General features: G+C 47.9%; 1 protein-coding gene across 1 annotated transcript in view; it reads left to right on the top strand.

Moving 5' to 3' along the window:
* Positions 1–10168: 10168 nt before the first annotated feature.
* The window catches only part of LOC149319202 (NALCN channel auxiliary factor 1-like), a 449646-nt gene continuing 435763 nt past the window's right edge, over positions 10169–24051 (top strand). The window contains exon 1 of the mRNA XM_089511256.1: positions 10169–10979. Within this exon, the coding sequence (XP_089367382.1) occupies positions 10248–10979 (732 nt within the window). The 5' untranslated portion in view covers positions 10169–10247. The remainder of the gene's footprint in view (positions 10980–24051) is intronic.

The raw sequence follows: 24051 nt of genomic DNA, 5'->3' as shown, positions 1-24051 counted from the left end.
AACTGGGGAGGGAGGTGACTAGTGCCAATATATTCTGCTTTGGTCAGGCCCCACCTGGAATATTGTGTCCAGTTCTGGGCACCACAATTCAAAAAGCACATTGAGAAACTGGAGCATGTCCAAAGGAGGATGACTAAAATGGTGAAGGGTCTGGAAACCTTGCCCTATGAGGAACGACTCAGGGAGCTGGGGATGTTTAGCCTAGAGAAGAGAAGGTTAAGAGGTGATATGATAGTCTTGTTTAAATATTTAAAGGGATGTCATATTGAGGAGAGAGAAAACTTGTTTTCTGCTGCTCCAGAGAACAGGACATGGAGCAATGGATGCAAACTGCAGGAAAAAAGATTCCACCTCAACATTAGGGGGAACTTCCTGACAGTAAGGGCTGTTCAACAGCGGAACACACTCCCTTGGAGTGTAGTGGAGTCTCCTTCCTTGGAGGTCTTTAAATAGAGGTTGGATGGTCATCTGTTGGGGATGCTTTGATTGAGAGTTCCTGCATGGCAGGGGGTTGGACTGGATGGCCCTTGTGGTCTCTTCCAACTCTTTGATTCTATGATTCTATGCATAGAATCGGAAGCTCAGCAGGACCACTCCACGTGGTGTCCCAGTTTTGTTGCAGCTCCCACTTGTTTACTAAAACACAGCTAATACTAGTCTAGATGAAATGTAGATATGACCCTTTATTACAAGTGTACCTATGGTGCTTCCATTTTCACTTGCTGAACTGTGAGACAACAGTGCTTTTACAGTATAAGAGTACATAAAACTGAAATAAGAGTAACCAGGAGAAAGGTTGTGAAGTCATTTTCTTTAGATGTTTTTATCCTTCTCTTTCCATCTGCTGTTATGTCCTTTTCCTGTGAAGAAAATACCATCACCAGCCTGTCTCCAGTTGTATCGCTGAAGCTCTTCCTTGAGGTTCTCCAGCTTAACACTAGGGGGCATCAGTCACCTGAACTGCAGCAGTTTGGATACAGCAGAATCTGCCTGCTTGCTGCAGTGAGAAATCAGGGATACCTTCATTAGAATGTGCTTGCTGCAAGAGAAGAGCTGTGGGAGTTTGGCGATATTTACAGGAGAGGAAAACACTACAGCGGTACAAAGCTTTGCTTGGTATAGTGCATTGGAATGGGTTGTGGCAGTTGTAGGAGTACAGATTATAAAACCTGTGTCACAGTTTCTCCACATCTTTTTTTTTTTTTACCATGTTACCAAAGCAATCCTGTTTGGTTTCTAAGGTAAATGTGCAGGTGACTGAAAAATGTCATTTTCCTGTATTATTAAAATCTTCTGGGAGAAGGACACCCTGTGAAGAGATCTGAATGAAGGCTTGTGCAAAAATTCACAGGCACTGGTCAATAGAGAGGGATTGTGGGTCACATATCCAGACACAGAAATATTTTATTAATAATTATGCCATTTTCTTCTCCATGCCACTTTCTTTCCAACTAAACTGGCTCAAATGTATGCATTTGAGGAGTCCTGGTGGCACAGTGGTTAAATGCCTGTACAGCAACCACTCACTTACAAACCACAAGGTTGTGAGTTCGGTACTAGCCAGGGGTTCAGGACTGACTCAGCTTGCATCCTTCTGAAGTTGCTGAAATGAATACCCAGCTTATTGGGTGCAATAAGCTTTCGTATTGTAAAAAGCTTAGGGAGTGCTTAAGTGCGCTGATAAGCGGTATAGAAATGTACTTGCTATTGCTATTGCTTTTATGCCATCCACTTTCTGTTTTAAGACAGCAATGTTATATTTTGACTTCCTAGCTGTTCACAAAAGCAAACGAAAGCCCAACCTCAGTGCATTTTTCAAATATTTAATAGCATAGGGCCCAACAACAAAAAGTTCCAATGAAACTCACAGGCAACACAAGACAGAAGTACAGAAGGAAGTGGACAGAGAGAATTTTTTCTGCCTTTCTCTTAGTGCAAGAACTTGAAGTCATCTGATGGAATGGATTGGCAGTGGATTTGGGCCAGATAAAAGAGAATGCTTCCTTACATAACACTTAAATAATTTATGGAATTCACTCTTGCAAAATACAACAGTGGTCCCAAGCTCAGATGCCTGTCAAAGGACATTAAATACACACATGGATGAGAAGCATAGTATAGTCATTAGTTATGAAGAGTGGGACCTGTAACAAAATGTTGCATTGTAGAGTGTTCCTTGAATGGTTATATGGCCCAAATACCCTAAAGGCACCAGATCCTGTTTGATCTTTGAAGCTCAGTAGGGTCAGCCCTGGTTAGTACTTAGTTGGAAAACTCCCAATAAATACTAGGTGCTGTAGGCTATATTTCAGAGGAAGAAAAGGGCAAAACCACCTCGGTGTGGTCATAGTCTAAGAAAACCCTATGAAATTCATGGGGTTGCCATAAGTCAACATGTGACTTGAAGGCACATACTGTACACAGACAGTTGGATATTTTACTGAATCAGTGTCATGCATGTGTGTGCCTTTACAGTTAATTCTTTCCCCATGGACCATTTTTTCCTTACTCAGAAACATCCCAGCTTCTTTCTCATCTATGGGAGAAAAAAAGAATTAATCACCCTCCTACAGTAAAGAGATTCAAAGTCGCGTAATGGTTTGAGTGTTGGACTATGACTGCAGAGACCAGGGTTCATTTCTCTGCTCAGCAATGGAAACCCACCACGTGACCTTGGGCAATTCACATGCTCTCAGCCTCAGGGAAAGGTAATGGTAAACTTCATCTGAACAAATCTTGCCAAGAAAACCCCCTGATACAGTCCCCTTATGGTCGCCATAAGTTCATAGAATCATAGAGTTGGAAGAGAACATAAGGGCCATCCTGTCCAACCCCTGCCATGCAGGAACTCTCACTCAAAGCATCCCAACAGATGGCCTTCCAGTATGTACTTAAAGATTTCTGAGGAAGGAGTGTGTTCCACTGTCAAACAGCCCTTACTGGCAGGAAGTTCCTCCTAATGTTGAGGTTGGAAACCACTTGGAAGCACACAACAACAACAACAACAAATCGTGAAGTACCCAAATACACAGTTCCCTTTTCAGGAAAGAAGGAGAGAACTGTATCAGAAGAAAAGGAGAAAAAGTAAGGGTGTCCTACATCACATGTAGTTTGGTCCTAATTGGCCACTACATGAAGAAGTTGATGTTTATCTTGTTTCCTATCAGTTTCACAGAAATGCCATTTCTGATATAATCTACTTTGATTGCATTCAAGTACTATAATCTGCATCTCGGCATATCCTAAGTTATCTAAATATGCAAGACTTCTCAGTTAATAAAATAATAAATAATAAAAGTTTTATTTGTATACCGCCCTTCCATAAGATCAGGGCGGTTTACAGCAGTTAAAATACACAACACAATATTCAATTAAAACCAAACTAAAATTACATAAATCATACAGTAAAACGAAATCAAAACAAAAACAAAAACAAAAACAAAAGCAAAAGCCCCTGGGTTAGCCAATCCATTGCCTGTGCGGCGGGGGGGGGGGGGCCTATAGGGCCTTAATCGGGGAATGCTATTTGAAACAGGTAGGTCTTCAAATCCCGTTTGAATTGGGCCAGGGAGGTAGCTGAGCGGAGCTCTATGGGCAGCGTGTTCCAAAGGGCCGGGGCGGCGATGGAAAAGGACCTCCTAGAGGTGGAGGATAATCTCGCCCCGGGAACCCTAAGTAGTTGCTGCCCAGATGTTCTGAGGGTGCGGGGCGGAATGTACGGGGAGAGGCAGTCCCTCAGGTATCCTGGGCCCAAGCCATTTAGGACTTTATAGGTCATCACCAACACCTTATATTGCGCCCGGAAGCGAATGGGCAGCCAATGGAGGTCTTTTAAAACCGGTGTTATATGGCTGGCCCTGGACGTACCAGTAACCAGCCTAGCTGCCATGTTCTGCACCATTTGAAGCTTCCGGGTTTGGTATAAGGGCTGTCCCATGTAGAGTCCATTGCAGAAATCCAGTCTCGAGGTTACCAGGGCATGTACCACAGTTTCAAGGTCCCTCTGGGCCAGGTATGGGCGCAGCTGGCGAATAAGCCGAAGCTGATAACAGGTGCTCTTGACCGTCGCATTCACCTGAGCAGTCAGGTGAAGGGACGAGTCAAGAAGCACCCCCAGACTGCGCACGGAATCCTTCACAGAGAGCGTGACCCCGTTCAGGACAGGTGGAACCACCGTCATTCCTGGACCAGGGGAACCTATCACGAGTACCTCCGTTTTCTCTGGATTCAGCTTGAGTCGGTTTTCCCTCATCCAGCCCATTACTGACTCCAGACAGGCCACGAGAGGAGAGACGCCATCCTCAGTCACTGCATCAGTCGGAGACATAGAGAAGATTATTTGGGTGTCATCAGCGTACTGATAACCCCGCGCCCCATGTCTCCGGATGATCTCTCCCAGCGGTTTCATGTAGATGTTGAATAGCATGGGAGACAGAATGGCTCCTTGAGGGATCCCAGTTTTAAGGGCCCTCTCGTCGGAGCACACGTCTCCCAGCTGCACCATCTGGGACCTCCCGGAGAGGTAGGACCGGAACCACTGGAGCGCAGTGCCCCCGATTCCCACCTCTGCCAGGCGCCCCAGAAGGATACCATGGTCTATGGTATCGAAAGCCGCTGAGCTGTCCAAGAGCACCAACAGGGACACGCTTCCCCTGTCGATGCCCAGACGGAGATCATCGACCAAGGCGACCATGGCCGACTCAACCCCATAACCCGTCCGAAAGCCAGTTTGAAATGGGTCCAGATAATCCGTTTCATCCAAGACCCCCTGAAGCTGGATTGCAACCGCCCTCTCGATCACCTTCCCCAAAAATGGCAGCAGTGAAACTGGCCGATAATTATTATACACCAGGGGGTCGAGGGAGGGCTTTTTTAATAAAGGTTTTACTAGGGCCAATTTAAGAACAGATGGAAATTGCCCTTCCCTCAGAGATGTGTTAATTATCCGGCGTAACAATGAAGTTACAGCCGGTCCCCCCTGGGCTGCTAGCCACGAGGGACAGGGATCGAGAGAGCAGGTTGTCTTCCGAACACTTCCGAGGATCTTGTCCACATCATCGGTACTTACCAACTCAAACCGATCCAGCTTAATAAAGTCCACGGAGGCCCTGGACACCTCTACGCTAGGTTCTGCCTGAATGTCGGCGTTAAGACCTTCGCTTATCCGAGAAGTTTTATCCACGAAGAAGTCATTAAATAAGTCACAGCAGGCCTTAGAAGGTTCAAGGATCTGGTTCAGGGTAGGAGGGAGCTGAGTAAGCTCCCTAACTACCCTGAACAACTCTGCTGGACGTGACTCCGCGGACGCGATACGAGCACCATAGAACGAATTCTTTGCTGCTCGTATCGCCTCTCCGTAGTCCTCTAACAGTTGGGCTAGGAGAGTCTTCTCGTCTAAGCGAAGGTGTTTCCGCCAACGGTACTCTAGCCGTCGCAGCTCCCGCTTCCTTGCCCGGAGATCTTCCGTATACCAGGGCTTGCGTTTGGAAGCGGGTCTGAGAGGGCGCTTGGGAGCGATACTGTGTATAGCCCTCGAGAGACCGGTATTCCAGATACCAGTCAGGGCATCAACAGAATCGCCATCACTTCCAACCATGTGTCCCTCTAGGGCTTCCTGGAACCTTTTGGGTTCCATCAGCCTTCGAGGGTGGACCATCCTAGTAGGTCCACCACCCCCGGGAGGGATCTGGGAAGAGACCTTGATTTTCACCTCAACCAGGAAATGATCCGTCCATGGCAATTAAATCAAAAGCAGAAGTCTGGTAGGATCTGACCTTTCTGGATCTTGAAAGTGTTTTGCTTCCCATTCTCTGACATTCTGCCTGTTGTAAGAAAATCACTTTTATTAATCCAGTTTTACTATGAAGACACAAGGAACCCAGTCACATTCCAGTGCAGAAATGCTGCGAGAATGTGTGAAACAATGTATGCAGATTAATACATCCTGCAGGTTTCAGTCTTGAAAGTGAGAAATAACCAGATCCTCTAAACTGAGACATCCCAAGTGATTGATATGGAATCAAGTAACATCTCTAGTACTACTAAAATGAATCTCTCCACCTTTCAATTAGTCTATCAGAATGAAAATTATGCGCAAGTTCTGTGACATATGGAACTTAATTAATGTATTACTCTTCCCATCTGCTTGGCAGTAACTTAATGACAAACCATAGAAGGGACACACTGGAACTGAAATAAGATCATGTCAACATACAGCAATGTAGTTTTTTATGGGGGCAGAGAAAGATTGCTTGCGAGCATAATTTAGCATATAAAATATGTCCATAAGGAGAAGCATGGAGGCAAATACTCTTTAAAATAAAAATATCCCTCTTTAGTAAGGACAGAAGACAAGTCCATAAAAGATGAATATTTGAAAAGATTATTTTTTGTCCAACAGAGATGAGGGGCCACAGCCCTCTCCCTTTAAAGCTAAAATGATGGATGTTTCCTATGCCATGACCCCCAGCCCCTCACAAATGTTGCTCTTCTGTAACCAGTATGAAGGCACCATTCGCTTTTAGCACTGCAAATATAACCTCCATTTAAGTCTTGTGTCACTAGAATGATGTGTTGCAGTTTCACGCACGTTTACTCATGGCTACACCACATTGCAAGCATCAGCACTAGCTTTTTCACTAAACACGCGTATGACTGGATTTGGGGCTGCATCCTGCTCACTCTGCCAAATGTCAGCCGGATGTTGCCAGATTTAGCTGTGAAATAACCTTTCTGGTGCTGCAGGAATGACTGCCGCTGTATGGACTGGAATGTAGCTGCTCATCATATAAATAGTATGAACATGAAGAGTGACCACAGTAATTGCCAGAGGTTTGTGCGCTGCTTGTGTAAGGAACAGGCTGTGATTGAGGGCTATCCTCGTGGCCAGCACACTCCAAATGCTATACAGTCCTCTCACACAACCAACGTCCCTAATGATTTTCCACAGAGGAAGCTTAAAAGTGAGAGTGATATGAGAAGCTGCATGTATTCAGAAACAGACCCATAAAAACTACAAATGAGCTTTAAATCTGGAGTGCACTTTAACGCAGTAGCAAGTACCTGCCTTCTTGCATTCTCAGACAGAAAGATAAGATCTCAAATGGTTCACTGTTTTTTATAACAAGAACAACAACAACATTTATTTCTTACTCATTTCTCCCCCTGGATCAAAGCAAATTAGCAAATATCTAACATCTGTTAAAAACCAGTATGAGTTAAAACACACATATCAATTGAAAAGGACACCTAAGATAGTCACATTAAAACAATCACATTTAAAATTCATCATTTAAAAATCACAATTTAAAAAACCGTCTGGATAAGCCTGCCAGACGGGATGAGACTTCAATGCTGCTTTAAATTCAGACATTGTACTCAGCTGTCAAATCTCTTTTTAAGGTAGGATAGCAAGCTTCCCAGTGGCACAGATCTTCCTTCAGGCACAAACCTTCAATTTGGACATGAAAAGAGCTCTGTGTTACTCAGAAAGTTATTTACAGTCCTTATGTATGTATTTAAGCATATTCTTTCTTGGGTCACAGCTCACTTCTTCAGACACTACTCAAGGGCTGCCAGTGTAGTGGTTTGAACATTGATTGGACTACAGCTCTGGAGACTAAGGATTCAATTCCCTGCTCAGCCATGAAACCTATTGGGTGCCCTTGGGCAATAAGTCACACTCTCTCAGCCTCAGAGGAAGGCAATGGCAAACCTCCTCTGAACAAGTCTTGCCAAGAAAACCCTCCAAGATAGGTTTGCCTAAGGGTTACCGTTGTAAGTTGAAAATGACTCAAAGGCACACAACAACAGGGACAATGACTCTGGAGAGCAGAGTTCAAATCCCTGCTTGGCCACGGAAACCTCCTGGGTGACATTCTCTTAGCCTCAGAGGAAAGCAATGGTAAGCAAATCACATCTTCTCAGCCTCTGAAGAAGGCAATGGTAAACTCCCTCTGAACAAATATGCCAAGAAAGCCCCATTTGAAGTTCTCCCTGGAGTCGCTATGAGCTGGAAATGACTTCATGGAATACCACCAAACAAAACAACAGCAAAAAACCCAAATGCTTTTTGGGACACAACTCACTTCTTCAGATACAACCCACAGGGCAGCCAATTGAAAACTGAACCTTTAATGGATATATAGAAGGGGACATTTTAGCAGGTGTTGCTTTTGAGGCAATAAGAGAACCCCATGAAAGCCCCTTCCCTGAAACAAACGAGTCAGGACTGGAAAAGGCTAATGTAACCATTGCTATGAAAAAGACAGGTGCAGTAAAAGTCTGGCTCAGGCTGAGCTTGTGAGGCCAGGTTGCTCTCCTCCTCCTCTTTTCCAAGCCTTCCTTGGACAGCCTCCCAGGGGAACATTGGGGGGGGGGGGGCAGGAGAAACACATGGCAGCGAAGGGGGGAGGCTGGGGTTGCTGACCCCCCAAAAAAAGAAGTGAAGAAAGAGGGGGCACAACCCCCCCCCAGCCTCTGCAAACTTTGCTCTTTGGATAGCAGCCAGTTGAAGAGGTGGCCTCCCCAGATTGAAAAAGAGAGAGAAGCCTGGCAGGTGACTGGAGGGCATTCCTGATAAAGACAGACACAGCCCAGGGAAGGGAGAGGAGGAAGGAGAGGCTCCGGAAGGAACCAGGTTGAGTTCTCAGGCAAGGAGCACTTCTCAAGGAACCAGACTCGTCTGAGGGAACCAAGCACTTCTGAGGGAAGGAAAGGCTTCTGAGGGAATATGATGATGTCTGAGGGAACGAGGAACTTCTGAGGGAAGGAAAGGCTTGTGGGGGTATGGGATGTTTTTAGGGAACAGGGCATTTCTGAGGGGAGGAAAGGCTTCTGAGGCAACGAGGGCTAGTTCTGAGCTCCTGAGGGAAGGAGGTCTAGTTCTGGCGGAGGAAGGGGAGGCTTCTGAGGGGAAGGAGCTGGAGTTTCCTCGTCCCGCTCCCGATGGGAACCGCATCTTCCCGGGGTTCCCTTTCCTCCAAAAAGGCCAGAGAAGAAGGAAGCCTCGGGGAGGGAGAGGCTTTTTGGTGGTCCTCCGCTCCCCGAACTGGGCTGGGGGGAGTCGGGGCCCCTACCCCGCCTTCTTGAGGGAGAGGAGGAGGAGGAGGAGGAGGAGGAGGGGAGCCCAGGCGGGGCAGAGGGACTGCCACTTCCACTTCCACCTCCACCCACCTGCCACCCTCCCCCCTCCACTCGCTGCCTGCCTGCCTGCCTGGGGAGCTCACCTTCCTTTGCCCGGTGGAGGAGGGAAGGCCCGGGAAGGCCCATCCTCCCGCCTCTGCCACCTTGGTGCCAGCATGTCTTCTTCGGTGGAAGTGCCAAGGCTTCCTGAAGCCAAGGAGGAGGACTTGGAGGAGCGCGGCGGGCGTCTCCCTGGTCCTCTCCCCTCCTCCTCCTCCTCCTCCTCCTCCCTTCCCTTCCCTCCTCCTTCCCTCCCTCCATCCTCCAAGCGCCAGGCAGAGGACGAGGACGCCGTTGCCGTTGCCGCCGCCGCCGCCGCCGCTGCTGCTGCCAATGCGCCAGGCTGGCGGCGGCGCAGGAGGAGATGACGCAAAGGGCCTCCGCTGCTGCTGCTGCTGCTGCTGCTGCCGCCACTGCCTCTGCCTCGCTCCCCCCTCGAAAAGGCGCCCCTTCTTCTCCTCCTCCTCCTCCTCCTTCTTCTTCTCCCGGACGAAGATGGCGGCAACTTAGCGCAGGGCCCCAAGATGAAGGTGGCCCCCGGGCGGCAGGAGGAGGCAGCCAGACCCGCCCCGAGAGCCGGCAGGGACCGTCCCCGGAGGGAGCCTCCGCAGCAGCAGCAGCAGCAGCAGCAGCAGCGCAGTGCTATTAGGAGCCTCAGCCTCCTCAGCAGCAGCATCAGGCAGAGCGAGAGCCAAGGCAGCCGCAGCCAGAGCAGCAGCAGCAGCAGCGTCGGCCGGAGCCTCTGGAGCGGCGTCGCGGCCGAGGCGGCTCCCCGGGAGCAGGGGGGTCCGGGGCGTCCCTCTGGGCCCCGCGGGGGCCCGGGGCAGGGGCCGGGGGTCTAGCGGGGCGGGCATGAGGCCGGGGGCGGGCGGCGGGGCTCCGGCGCTGGCACCGCCCCGGGGGCCCTGGCTCTGACCATGCCCGGCTGAGCGCGGCGGGGGGCGGCAGGGGCACCCACAGTGCCAGCCTCAGGGCCCTCCTCGCCTTGCTCCTCCTCCTTCGATGCCCCTGGGGCCCTCTCCCAGCCCGGCCGCGGAGGAGCCCCCCTGGCTGCGGGCTCCCGAATGATGAGCGGCAGCGGCCGCCGCGGCCCCGCGGGAGGAGGAGGATCCGGCGGCCCGGGCGTCTGCTTCGGCCCTCGGGAGCCCGACAAGCCCTTCGCCGACTCGGAGCGGGCGCAGAAATGGCGCCTCTCGCTGGCCTCGCTGCTCTTCTTCACCGTCCTGCTCTCCGACCACCTGTGGCTCTGCCTTGAGGCCCGGCAGGTCGCCCCCGGAAGGCACCACCGGGACCCCGAGTCCGGCGCCATGCAGGACGGGCCCCCGACGCCGCCCCCCTCCGGCCAGTGCTTCAGCCTCCTGGGGGACGCCGGGGAGGCCTGCCGCCGCCTGCAGCCGCCCTCCTCCTCTTCCTCCTCCTCCTCCTCCTCGGCGGAACTCTACCTTCCTTTTTGTAACTCCTACACCCTCCGCGAGCTCTTCGCTGGGCTTTCCCGCCCGGAGACAAGGAACTGCACTCTGGACCCCGCCGGAGGACACCACCATCACCCCCGAGAAGAAGAAGAAGAAGGACAAGAAGAGGGAGAAAGGGAGCCAAGAGGCAGCAGCAGGGATCAGGGAGAGGAGGAGGAGGAGGAGGAGGGGGACGAGTGGCTCCGCTCCTGCCGCCGCTGCGTCCTGGCTTTCCAGAGCTACGACCAGCAAGCCCGGGAGCGCTACCGGGAGTTCGAGCTGGTCCTCCAGAAATACCTGCAAGCCGAGGAGTACTCCGTCAAATCCGGCCCCGAGGATTGTAAGGTAGGGCCGCCCCGGGGCTCCTGCTCCTGCTCCTCTTTCGGGAAAACTTTCCGGCAAATGCAAAGCCCCTCCAAAAGGGGGAACCCCCCCCTCTCAGCACCCCTGCCTCCCGAGTGTCCCTTCAAAGGAAACCCCTTGTCTCCCTCCCCTCTCTCCTTCCTTCCCCAATGTCTCCTCCAGATCTCTTCAAAGGAACCCTCCTTCTCTCCCTTCCTTCTCTTGTTCCCCAGGAATCCCCTCATCTCTCTTCCCTTCTCCACCAAGGAACCTTCCCTCCCTCCCCAAAGTCTCCTTTTGGTCCCTTCAAAGGAACCCCTTTCTCTCCCTTTCCTCCATTCTTCACTGAGGAAACCCCTTCCCTCCCTCTCGGTCTCTTCCAAGGAAAGCCCTTCTGTTCCCTCTATGGGTCCTCTTGCTTTGGGCTCTGCTGGTGGCGGCGCCGTGGTTGCTTTGGGGGCTTTGCCCTCGGTTTCGCGTGTGATCTTCTTGGGGATGGTGGAGATGGCGATCCTCCTTCTCTGGAGGGGGGCATTGCTAGGTCCCCCCTTCCTTCTGGAGGGTGGGACGGTGGGCTCTTCTGTCTGGCTCGTTGCTGGGTCTGGGATGCGGCCCAGCAGAGGAAGGGGAGCCATGGGCCCAGGATGGGCAGGAGAGCCTGGGTCTGGCGTGGATGGGGCTTCCCCTGGTCCTTCAGGAGCCCAGTGGTTTCCCAGCGCCGGGAAGAAAGGCATGGCCATTGGTGCGCCGCTGTCGTTGCTTGAGATGCTCAGCTGGGTCAGGAAGGTGCATGCGATGGCGGTGGTTCCTTCATTGTGGGGTGGCAGCTTCTCTATGGAAGAACATGGCTCACTCCAGAGTAAAGATCTCTGCTTCTTGCTTCAGTTCAGTTGGTCAAAAGCTTTCAGAGGCTTTCTGGAGGGCAGCCCTGTTTGCATGCCGGGATTTAAAGTGATTCTGGGAAGCTAAGGGATCAAAGCTCCTTAAGTCTCTGGGGGGTCCTTGAGGCTGTGGGGCTTGAGTCAAGGAGGAAAGGACCGGGTCCCAGGTGGCTCTCCTTCTCCTTCTCAGTGGTTTACGTGGGCTGTAGTTGGAGTGAGCTCCAAAGTGTATCTGCTGCAAGTAGACTCTGCCCTAAACTCAGGAGGGGAGGTGTTGGTAGGAGCTTGCTCAGTGACCACTTCCTTGCCCTTTGAGTAGGGTTGATGGCACTCCTTTCACCTTAGCCACAGCTCCTTGAGCCTTGCAAAAAGTGTTGTTGCTGCAGTGGGCAGTGTAAGTTGCAATCCTGAATTGAGTGAGTGCCACTGAAATTCATGGGATGCATTTTTTTAAATGCAAGAGTAAACTACAGAATTAAAAAGAAAAGAAAAGCCCCAGAGCCTGATTGCGAACATGTAAAGGAACCCCGACTTCAGTTCTGAGCAATTATACTTGGGCTCGCAGTATGTTTGCCTAGTGAACTGGATTTGTTGCAGGTTCTTTCGGCTTGTCTTGTTTGCTTTTTAAAAATAAAAATTAGAGCATCGAAAGGGGGCGAAATTGGAATTTTGTAGCTACTTTGCACCCTTCTGAAACAAGAATAACTCTTGGTATTTGCTTGCCAAGAAACCAGGTTTAAAGTTATAAATTGTTAAAGACAATTGGAATATTTCATCTAGTAGGTGGTGCATATTTATACACAGAGCGGTGACCATTAAAACCCTTTTCGGATCCATGCACTACTTCAGCCTTGCAACTTCTTGAAAGGAGTCTGACAAAATGAGTCCTGTTGTTGGTGTTCTAGGAAAAGGAGGGCCTGGTTTGTGCCACTGTTGAGAGGCAGTTTCTCAGCAGTGTTTTATTGAAAGTGTAAAACCTTGCAGTTTAGAGAGGTGGAAAGACAGCTCAGTCCTGCACTTACTTGTCGCTGTCCAAGGTGCTGTAATTCTCAGTGCTGCTCTGCATATAGTAAGGGTCTTGGTGCTGTCCATGGTACTGAATGTCATACAAGCAAAGTTAATGCTGTCTCAGGGTGTAATGCACCAGTCATAACAAACCGCCAGTCTCAATGAAATGTAGTAGCTGAGCTCTTCAGTATTGATTGTTGCTGTCAGATGATTAGTGTATCAGAAAGCTGAAACTTTGCTTGTGCCCAAATACATACTCTGTCTCCTCAAAAATAAGACATACCCATAAAATAAGCCGTAGCAGGATTTCTAAGCATTTGCGCAGTATAAGCCATACCCCAAAAATAAGACATAGCGATAGGCCTGGCGAAGAAGGGAGCGGAAATATTGGGGCCAATGGTTCTAAAGGAAATGGAGTCGCAAGAAATCCAGGCTGGAATTTCGTGTTTGGAGAGTTATGGCAACGTTCCAGAAGAAGACGACTTAACTATATTTGAGTAAATGTAGATTGTTGCACCATACTTAATAAAAATAAGACACCCCCTGAAAATAAGCCATAGTGTGTCTCCTTGAGGAAAAATAAATATCAGACAGTGTCTTGTTTTCGGGGAAATGCGGTGACTGAACTTTTGATGCGTTTGTAGTCTGCCATGTCTGTTTTAAGAACATGACAATAAAATGCATAGTATAAGTTATACAGTACTGTTTCAGAACTCTCAGCATGTTAACTATGATGAATTATAATTCTGACATATGAAATGAATAAATTAGCTGTCTAGCTCTGTATTAACTAAATTGTGAGTAATTTAGCTGTCCATTATCTACATATAAACACTTCTTTGATAATGCGAAAGCATTTCTTTTGTCTTCATTGACAGTTATGGATACTTTGTGTGTGTGTGCGTGTGTGTGTGTGTGTGTGTTTTGGTTTAGCTTTAGGTAGGCCTTACCTAAGGTAGGAATTCATATTCAACTCATATTATGTCTCATTAAATTGTCCATTATGCCATAGGCTACTTTTTGTGGTGCGTACAAATAAAGGCCAGAAGCCTAAGCTTTGGCAGTATGCATTTATTTAAACAGCAGTACTGTTAAAGCTGCCTTCTCCAATTCGAGACAAGAGAGCACTTCTACCAGTGTATTTGAAAAAAAAAAAAAATCAATTATCTTTACTCTGCATACCATTCTTCGTATAGTTTATCTTCTGCCATTTCTTTATTTTGGGCCTATCCAAGTATCCTCAAGGAATAATTGGCAAGCATATTAGAGAGGAGCAACTGCAGCACAGCTACATTAAAATGTATGCCTAGAATAGTATTGGCAAAGAGTCTCAGTAGTTCACTGTTCGGCTATTACAATATTAGAGAACAAAGCTAATTTTCATGTTTCTTTTCCTGATGTACAATGTTTTAGAAGTGAGCAAGCAGCCCATGCAAAGCTTGGTGTTACTTTGTACAAGGAGTATTTTTTGCAGTCATGTCCCAGTTTCCTCCAGCTTGAAGAAAGTTGTGAATTGCAGAGCACAGCTCTGACTTTTAAACATTTCATGAATCCGATTAATGTTATAGTTCTGAAATTGGTTGGGTTTTAACAGATGCACTGAATATACAGCATGTTTAAAAATGCAAACAACAATAATTTGGATAGTCTTACATATTTTCGCATTTGAGTTTGATGTGGGATTATTCAGATGATTTGTAACAATAGCATAATTATATGTACAGTTGTTGGTTCAAATGTATGTGTCCTTTTTATTAGTCTGGTGGGATCTCACAGTAGCCTTTATCATTATTTGTGAAAAGCATGTGTTGTTGCTGGTTCTGTCTGGCTTTGTACAGTGTTAATTGCAGTTGGACAATTTAAAGTCATGCTCTCTTGAATTTAGTAAAGGTGAAGCATGAGAGCAATTACTTCACAATTATAGTTATAGTTAAGCAATTTAATAGAATGCTGGTAGTTCTGACTTCAGCAGGGGATGCCAGAGGAATGCCATTGTAATAGCAGAGGAAGTATGTTATACTTTTATTGGTGTTACTTATACTTTCCCCTGTCCTTGTAAACAAATGGTGTGTGTGTGTGTGTGTGTGTGTGTACACACACACATATATGAAAACATGGTACCTATATATTCAATTCAGTTTGGTTACTGTTGACACCACTTCATATGCACTGTAGCATATAAAAGTTATTAGGCATGGATGATATCAAAGCTCAAGAATATAGTTTAATGCCAAGTTTTCAAGGAAAACTAAGGAGGTTGGAGCTAACACCCCTCTTGCCTATAAAGTATCTTCAGAAGATAAATCCGTTTTATGATTGGGATGGGGGTAGGGAAAGGGACTTGTTTAAATTGTATTTGATACTTATTTTTATTGTATTATATGTTTTTTATGCTGTAATCCACCTTGATTCCCCCTGAAAAGGCTGGGTACAAATAATAATAATAATAATAATAATAATAATAATAATTTCCACATTTTCTTTAAGACAGCAGTCTTTTTTTAATTGTGTAGTTGTTTGTAATAAAGCAAACGGAAGTTGCTTAGTGAGAACTGGATCAACTACTAAAACAAATGTAAGCATAGATGCCTACAAAGATTTTAGAGAGGACATATATATGAGTCTTTTCACTGAAGAGTCCTATCAAAAATAAACAACAATATTGGTAAAGTATTTGTTTTCATATTATTCTCCAGAGGCCCGACCCAGGAGTCCTCTGGGTATTCTGTTCCCAGTGTTATTGTAGTTGCTGATCAGAGGAGGGAATTGGTAGATAGTTCTAGCAGAAACTTTCTCAGAGATCTCTTGGTCTGGAAGATCGGGGATGCCAGAGGGCTATCTGCTACAACTGGGTGATATAAAGCACCCAGGGCCTCTGCTTTCTTTCAATCTGGACAACTTGTCACAGAACTGGAAGCAATAGAGTATGGAGAATCTCAGCAGAATGACCCCAAACACAGTCTGCCACATTTTGAAGGAAGTGAAATAATGTGCAATGTGTAATTAAAGAGAGGAATACCTGTAAGTCTACAATGACATAACTATGTCCCTCTCTATATGCCATCAGACTATTAGTCTTCAGCCAGACATTGGCTTTAAGTTATCGGCATGTGTACTTCAGAATGGTAAACTGCTTTCAGGTACCCGAGGCATTCAATTTGCTCTTAGGCCTAAATACAGTATATGGTACAATGACCACAGCTAAAGTACTGTTTTTATACTGACATATCAGCTGGAAGAAAATATGAAGCCATCCTACATTTCACCCAAAGACAATGGGCAAACACTTATCACAGAAAATAGTGGCATGAGTGTGCTGATTGGCAGAATGGGTTAATGAAACTTTTAATATAGCCTAAAAATGTCAAATTGTTAAAACTGTTCACTATCTAATACTATTCTCTATGGTGTCGTTGTTTGTTCTGTCTATATTTTAGCAATTATCCTTGGGTACCACACAAACAAGACTAGGACACTGCTCAGTTGTTTACAGAGCAAGCTGGCAATTTTCAGTATGCTTGTGTACCACACCCAGGAATATACACATGGACCAATTTGCCAATTTGGATTATTCTCATATGTAGAATTTAACACTACTTCCCTGTTGCTCTTCTCTGCCATCTTGTACCTCACCCATGGATGCAAATCTAACAAATAAAGAAATCCTCATGGACAACATTGTCTTTGTTGTGACCTAGACATTAATGCATGCAGCTAGTTCAACTGTCAGACCATTGGTCATTTAGTGTGGTATTTCCGACTCTGACCAGCAGTGGTTTGCCAAGGTATCAGGCAGAGATCTTCCTAATCCTTGTCACTTAAGGCACTGTTGAGTTTTGGGCTTTCTGTATGCAGAGCACATACTGTATGACTAAGCTTCCTGAAGTGGGGCAACTGAAAATGAAAGTTCCAGTTGAAACGAATTGGGGAAAGGCTTTCCTTTGTTGCTCACTCTGGTTTTAATCTGAAGTGGTAAAATCTTTGAGCAGGCCCTTCCCCTTTCCCGCATCTAAGGGAATAGAGATCAAGCTCTATAAAAAATAAGAATGGATTGGATTAATACAGGCTGTGTTGAGACAGATAGTGATGACTTGATTTACATGCTTGTCCTTCCATGTGTCAGTCCAATAGTAAGACCTCACTGAACATAGTGAACAGTAGATGAGGTTTTTTCCCATCATTGGAAGAACAAAATATTATTCGTATCCTAAGTGCAAAGCACACTTAGATCAAGGAAAAATCCAGTGAACATTTTGTTCATGAGCACTTTGTTGGGATGGGAGTTATAAATGATATTTATGGAGAAGATTCTTCATTCTTCAACCTAGATTAAACAGGATTTATAGGAAAAGAATATGACTGAAATTAAGAGTCTGTAATTATGTTTTAAAATAAATTGAATCCCAAGTAAATCAGGAATACAATACCAGTGTCTCTAAAAAAATCAGGTAAGGGGCAATCCTTATTGCTATTGTCAGATCAAAGAGTGCAGCCCTCTGAAACCTACCTTATCAGAAAACTGTAAACTCTGGCCACTCTTGTGTGAAGTGGTTATTAGTGATGGGAGAAATATTTGTCTAGTGTGCAGTTTAATTGAACTTCACTACGCCACTCTCAGGGAATAACAATAGGAAATGAACTTGAGTACTCGAAACATGTTATCAAAATCTGAAATATTAGAACTGTGTATAGAAATTCAAGCATTAGTAAAGCTAAGGTACAAAACCCTATTATATTAACAATGCTTGCAAAACTTTGTAAATTAGGTAAAGCTGTGCACAAAAATAAATAAATAAATATATAAGGAGAAACACACGCAAACATGCATATTGATTTATGAACAAGCCTAGCCATTTGCAGTTTATACTAATTTCTTTAAAAGAAAAATAGCAAGGAACTCTAAAGAATGAACACTTTATACTACCATACTTATTACGTTTATATTTAAGTGCTAACAAACCAGACCTTCTGCTGTATGTTTTTTTTCTCCATATTGGTATGATACAAGCAGTGACCACAAAAGAAAGTTTTGACACATGCTTTGTGTAAAAAAAAAAAAGGTCTTGTTGAAAAAAATGTTGAATTAATGAGGATAGACATATATTGATATGCATTTCTTACAGATCTAAAATCATTAAACAAACAGCAATACAAATTGCTATGAAACCAAAACAGATTATCTAAGATAATAATAATAATAATAATTTGTTTTATTTATATACCGCTATTCCAAAGATCATAGCGGTGAACAGCAAGTAAGCTAATTAGCAAGTAAGCTAATTTGCCCCCAACAGTCTGGGTACTCATTTTAGCTCCCTCCTCGGAAGGATGCAAGCCTGAGTCGAGCTTGGGCCCTTTTGCTGGTCTTGAACTCGCAACCTTGTGGTTTTGAGTGAATGGCTAAGATCTGACAATGACACAAGGTTACCCTGTGAATTACATTGGGTTTATATGTCTAAACTTCTATTTATCTCTGTTTTTATAACAATTTCAGTATAATAAAATTTAGGCCATAGTTACCCAGTCTCATGTATAAAATCCTGCAGCAGTTCTTGTTAATCTCACAATGTCTATTTTAAGAGTACAGTTGTAATCTAAGGGCCCGAACGGACAGGCCAAAATAAAGCAACTTCGGGTCACTTTGGAGATATGCTGTTTAAATGACACACATATCTTAAGAGGCCAGAAGCTGAGCCAAAGCTGCGCTCCAGTCTTTAGGACTGGAGCATGGCTTTGGTGTGGCTTCCGGCCTCTTAGGATGCATGCATCATTTAAACAGCATACCTCGAAGTGACCCGAAGTAGCTTTATTTTGGCCTATCTGTTTGGACCCTAAGTAAACAATTTCAATAAAAGTGATAATAGCTCATATTCATTTTGTAAAGCTTAAAAAAAACAGGCAGTAATACTTGGTTAATAAAAATGCATGAGAGGTATTTATGACCCAAAGGGAAATGAGAGATGGTATTTTTTTCCCTACTAAGCAATAAGCTCTAATTACAGTAATCACAATAATTAAAAGATAATAAAAATACTTCTTCAGTTTGGAGTATATTTTGGTTTCTTTTCAATTCTGTATAATGAATCCTGACGCAAAGCCAAAACAGAATCAGAATTAGTCAACATATCGTAACATTTTAAGTGTTGAGCTTTGGCTGACAAATGTTTTTACTTTCAGGTCAGTAGAGTCTGGTGGCTTCCATTTCACTGGGATGGTAAATCTACTCCAAGTTTTAGTCCAAGCTTTAAATTAGCTGTCCAAGGTTCCCAACTCTAACAACCTAACCACCTAAACAATTTCAGTAACTTGGGCCCTTAGGACTGGAGCGTGGCTTTGGTGTGGCTTCCGGACTCTTAGGACGCATGTATCATTGAAACACCATACCTCCAAAGTGACTCGAAGCAGCTTTATTTTGGCCTGTCTGTATAAGGCCTTGGATACTTCCTTTAAAGTTCAGGTTACAACCTAGCATGATTTTATCACACTACTAAAAGGGAGCCACTGGCCAGCTTTGGAGAAGGAGATAGCAAGTAGAGATTCAGAGCGGTGCCATCCTCTAGCAGCTTGCTAACAAACTTTCCTGTGGCTTCCCTCCTCACCTTAATGTATAGTAATAAGTCAACAGGTGAATTGAAGGCATATACAAACACATGAAGGTGTCAGGGAGGATAATGGCTCTGTAAAGCTGTTGTGCATGCCAGATTTGCCTGGGATAAAATAGTGTCACAGGGCTGATACATTTGAGGTCCGTCCTGCCATTGAAGTAGCAACTACCAGTTGGACCCTTGTGTGGCATGGCACATTGATCTGACATTCAGGTTTTTCAAAATGAATCCTTGCATTCCTTCTCCTCTACACTTCCCACTGTGCCATGTCTTGCCTACTAGGCCAACAGGGACTTGTTCATAGAGCTCAGTGGTTCTCAAACAGTGGGGTAGGCCCCCCCGGTTGTGTGAGAGTTGCTCAAGGGGAGGCACAATATTTGCAGGCTCTGAATGCTGCTCCTCCTCCTCCTCTTCCCAAATTTTAAAAATGTACACATGTTTTTAAATATTGAATTTACTTAAATAAAATTCTTCCAATTTGAACAATGTTATTTCTTTGTAAAAGAATAAAATATGAATATACATGAATGTGTGGATAAAAATATGCACACTAAATAAACAAAATATTTTTATTCATATACTATGTTTAATGGGGGGGGGGGCAACATCTGCATGTAGATGTAAAGGATAAAAGGCTTGAGTGCCACTGATATAGCTTTTGTCTGCCATATCATCCACCTGTGATGTATTTAAGTCTTTTACTCCCAAGTTTCAAGTCAAGTCTAAAGTATGTACTTTCAAGTCTCAAGCTGAGTCTCAGGTCTGGGAACCAACTTTAATAGAAAAAAGTGGTGGTGGTGTGTATGTAAGGGTGTATTTCAATAAATTGAAAGAAGATGTGCACAAAGTTAGGAGGGGAAATTCTCAGAGGGAAACAGCAAATATATTAGGTAACAAGCTTGAGGTGGAAAGGTCCTAAAGCTTTTCAAAAGCTTTAGAAAACTTCTCCAATGTACTGTGGGGACAGGCTGCTGAGTAGACCTCAATCCATACCTCAAGCCCATTACCTAACATGTTTACAGAAACTACGGCCCCATACAAACTGCCAAAATAAAGCTGCTTCAGATCACTTTGGAGGTATGCTGTTTAAATGTTGCATGCATCCTAAGAGTTTGGAAGCTGTGCCAAAGCTGCACTCCTGTCCTTAGGACTGGATCATGGCTTTGACACGGCTTCCAGACTCTTAGGACGCATGCATCATTTAAACAGCATAACTCTAAAGTGACCCGAAGCAGCTTTATTTTGGCCTGTCTGTATGGGGCCTACAAATGTGTTAGGCAATGGGCCTGAAGCATGGATTAAGGTCTGCTCAGCAGCCTGTCTCCACTGTACACTGGAAGAGCTAGGATAAAGTTAGACCAGCAATTTGGTTGTTAAAAATATTTCGGACATGACCTAAGCCAGGGGTCGGCAACCTCCGGCCCGCGGGCCGGATGCGGCCCGCGGAGGCCTGGCGACCGGCCCCTGCCTCCCCTTGCCGCCGCCGCCGCGGCGGCCGCCCGTCGCGGCGTTTCGCCGCTCTGGGCGCCGCCATTTTGGGCGGCAAAATGGCGGCGAAGTCTCGCGCGACCTCCCTCGAGGTCGCGCGAGACTTCGCGGCCATTTTAGCTGAAAAAATGGCGGCGCCCAGAGCGGCCTCTGGGGCTATGGGCGCCGCCATTTTTTCACCCAAAATGGCGGCGAAATCTCGCGCGACCTTGGGGGAGGTCGCGCGAGACTTCGCCGCCATTTTGCCGCCCAAAATGGCGGCGCCCAGAGCGGCGAAAAGCCGCGATGGGCAGCCGCGGCGGCAGCGGCGGCGGGCCTTTGAGAGGCCCGCTGCCGTCCCTGGGGCCCTCCAGGAGGGCTCCGAGGGCGGCAGGGGGCCTCTGGGTGGCCCGCTGCCGTCCCTGGGGCCCTCCAGGAGGGCTCCGAGGGCGGCAGGGGGCCTCTGGGTGGCCCGCTGCCGTCCCTGGGGCCCTCCAGGAGGGCTCCGAGGGCGGCAGGGGGCCTGCTGCCGTCCCTGGGGCCCTCCAGGAGGGCTCCGAGGGCGGCAGGGGGCCTCTGGGTGGCCCGCTGCCGTCCCTGGGGCCCTCCAGGAGGGCTCCGAGGGCGGCAGGGGGCCTCTGGGTGGCCCGCTGCCGTCCCTGGGGCCCTCCAGGAGGGCTCCGAGGGCGGCAGGGGGCCTCTGGGTGGCCCGCTGCCGTCCCTGGGGCCCTCCAGGAGGGCTCCGAGGGCGGCAGGGGGCCTCTGGGTGGCCCGCTGCCGTCCCTGGGGCCCTCCAGGAGGGCTCCGAGGGCGGCAGGGGGCCTCTGGGTGGCCCGCTGCCGTCCCTGGGGCCCTCCAGGAGGGCTCCGAGGGCGGCAGGGGGCCTCTGGGGGACCCTTTTCCGTCCCTGGGGCCCTCCAGGAGGGCTCCGAGGGCGGCAGGGGGCCTCTGGGTGGCCCGCTGCCGTCCCTGGGGCCCTCCAGGAGGGCTCCGAGGGCGGCAGGGGGCCTGCTGCTGTCCCTGGGGCCCTCCAGGAGGGCTCCGAGGGCGGCAGGGGGCCTCTGGGGGACCCTTTTCCGTCCCTGGGGCCCTCCAGGAGGGCTCCGAGGGCGGCAGGGGGCCTGCTGCCGTCCCTGGGGCCCTCCAGGAGGGCTCCGAGGGCGGCAGGGGGCCTCTGGGGGACCCTTTTCCGTCCCTGGGGCCCTCCAGGAGGGCTCCGAGGGCGGCAGGGGGCCTCTGGGGGACCCTTTTCCGTCCCTGGGGCCCTCCAGGAGGGCTCCGAGGGCGGCAGGGGGCCTCTGGGTGGCCCGCTGCCGTCCCTGGGGCCCTCCAGGAGGGCTCCAAGGGCGGCAGGGGGCCTCTGGGTGGCCCGCTGCCGTCCCTGGGGCCCTCCAGGAGGGCTCCGAGGGCGGCAGGGGGCCTGCTGCCGTCCCTGGGGCCCTCCAGGAGGGCTCCGAGGGCGGCAGGGGGCCTCTGGGGGACCCTTTTCCGTCCCTGGGGCCCTCCAGGAGGGCTCCGAGGGACGGCAGGGGGCCTCTGGGAGGCCCGGTGCTGTCGCTGGGGCCCTCCAGGGGGCCCTCCAGCGCTGGTGGCCCCCACCAGCTTTTTTGCCGGTCTCTGACGGGGCCTGGGGCCCCATCAGGGGCCAGCAAAGGTGGGGAGGCCTGGCCCCCGGAGGGTGGAGGCTCCGCCCCCGGTACGCAGCCCCGCCCCGGAGGGTGGAAGCTCCGCCCCCGGCACACGGCCCCGCCCCGGAGGGTGGAAGCTCCACCCCCCGCACGTGGCCCCGCCCCAGAGGGTTGAAGCTCCACCCCCCGGCTTCGGCCCCCCAGTCGCCTGAGGGACACCAACCCGGCCCCCGGCTCAAAAAGGTTGCCTACCCCTGACCTAAGCAGTAAGGGAAGGTACGCATTTGATGGTCTACATGATTAGAGACCAGGATAATTGGGGCTTGACTCTTTAGCCAAGCCAGGGGCATGTGATAGAGCACAGTGGCTTTTTATGCTGGTTGCCTCCTATACAGCCATTCCTTCTTTTTGGAACATGAAACAAGGGAGTGGTTAGCTTTATTGATCCTGTTTTCTTTTGTCACTGGGCTAAGTTCTATTTCTTGTTTTTGATTATTGTTGGAGCTGAATTGGTGCATTGTGTGGTTATTGTTCTCCTAATTGTGATGCACACATGCCTTTCTCCATTTAATTAATTTCTTATCTTCCCGCCTCCCCTCCGACTCAAGTCTACATCATTCCCAGACACCGAGAAGACTTTAAGAGTAGGATAAAACCTGATTGCTAGGTAAACTAATTTTTCTCACCTTTTACAAAAGTACATGTAGAAATCTGCACTCACGGTGAAGGTATGCAGCTGAAAATGAAAACAAATCAACAAACCCTGTCTTTGCTGTGGCTGCATGGCAGTACTTAAAACTGCAGAATGATGAGATGTTTGCCTGAATAGGAATGCTTTGAGTACCACTCTTTTACCACCTCTAAACTGTATTCTATGCACTGGCTCTCATTCTACCTTGAGTAGCTGGCTCAAGAGCCTTCACAATATACGAAAGTATGGGTGCACTTTGGTTTTGCCATTTTTACCACTACTGCTGTTGCTTTTGCAATGGCTAGAACTGTTTCTTTCAGAGTGTAAAAGTTTACATTCTTCCTTGCCATGGAATGTGATATTAACATGACAAGGATGGAGAAGGAAGGCAGCAAGGAAGAGGCTTAGCACTTGTGATCTGGCTATTTGCGCTATAGGGTGAAAAGGGAATCTATACGAGTCTTATATGCAACATACTGCACAGAAGAGGGCATGTTGGGCATATTCTCATTTTATATGTGTCTGTGCTGCAAGCGGTTTGTGGCCAGAAAGGGGGAATTCTCCTACCCAATATTACAGGTTGAGTCCTATTGCCCCATAAGACATTAGTGTTTTACCCTACTTTGCTCAGCCTTCCCCCTTTCCTGCCATTATACTGCTGAACCCTGAGAAAAGACAGAGGGATTGTTGCCTATGCTTAGCAGCATGCCACACATAACAGCTAGTGAATTTTGAGTGATAAAGACCTGTGTTGAATTATGGTTCACTGCTTGCTGATCCCTCATGTAGAATCGC

Source organism: Sceloporus occidentalis, unplaced genomic scaffold (genome assembly GCF_023333645.1).
Source record: "Sceloporus occidentalis isolate IW3139 unplaced genomic scaffold, rSceOcc1.0.p SCAF_2, whole genome shotgun sequence".
NCBI classification, from domain to species: domain Eukaryota; kingdom Metazoa; phylum Chordata; class Lepidosauria; order Squamata; family Phrynosomatidae; genus Sceloporus; species Sceloporus occidentalis.
The sequence above is the reverse complement of the archived record's forward strand: the minus strand, read 5'-3'. Positions and strand labels throughout refer to the sequence as shown.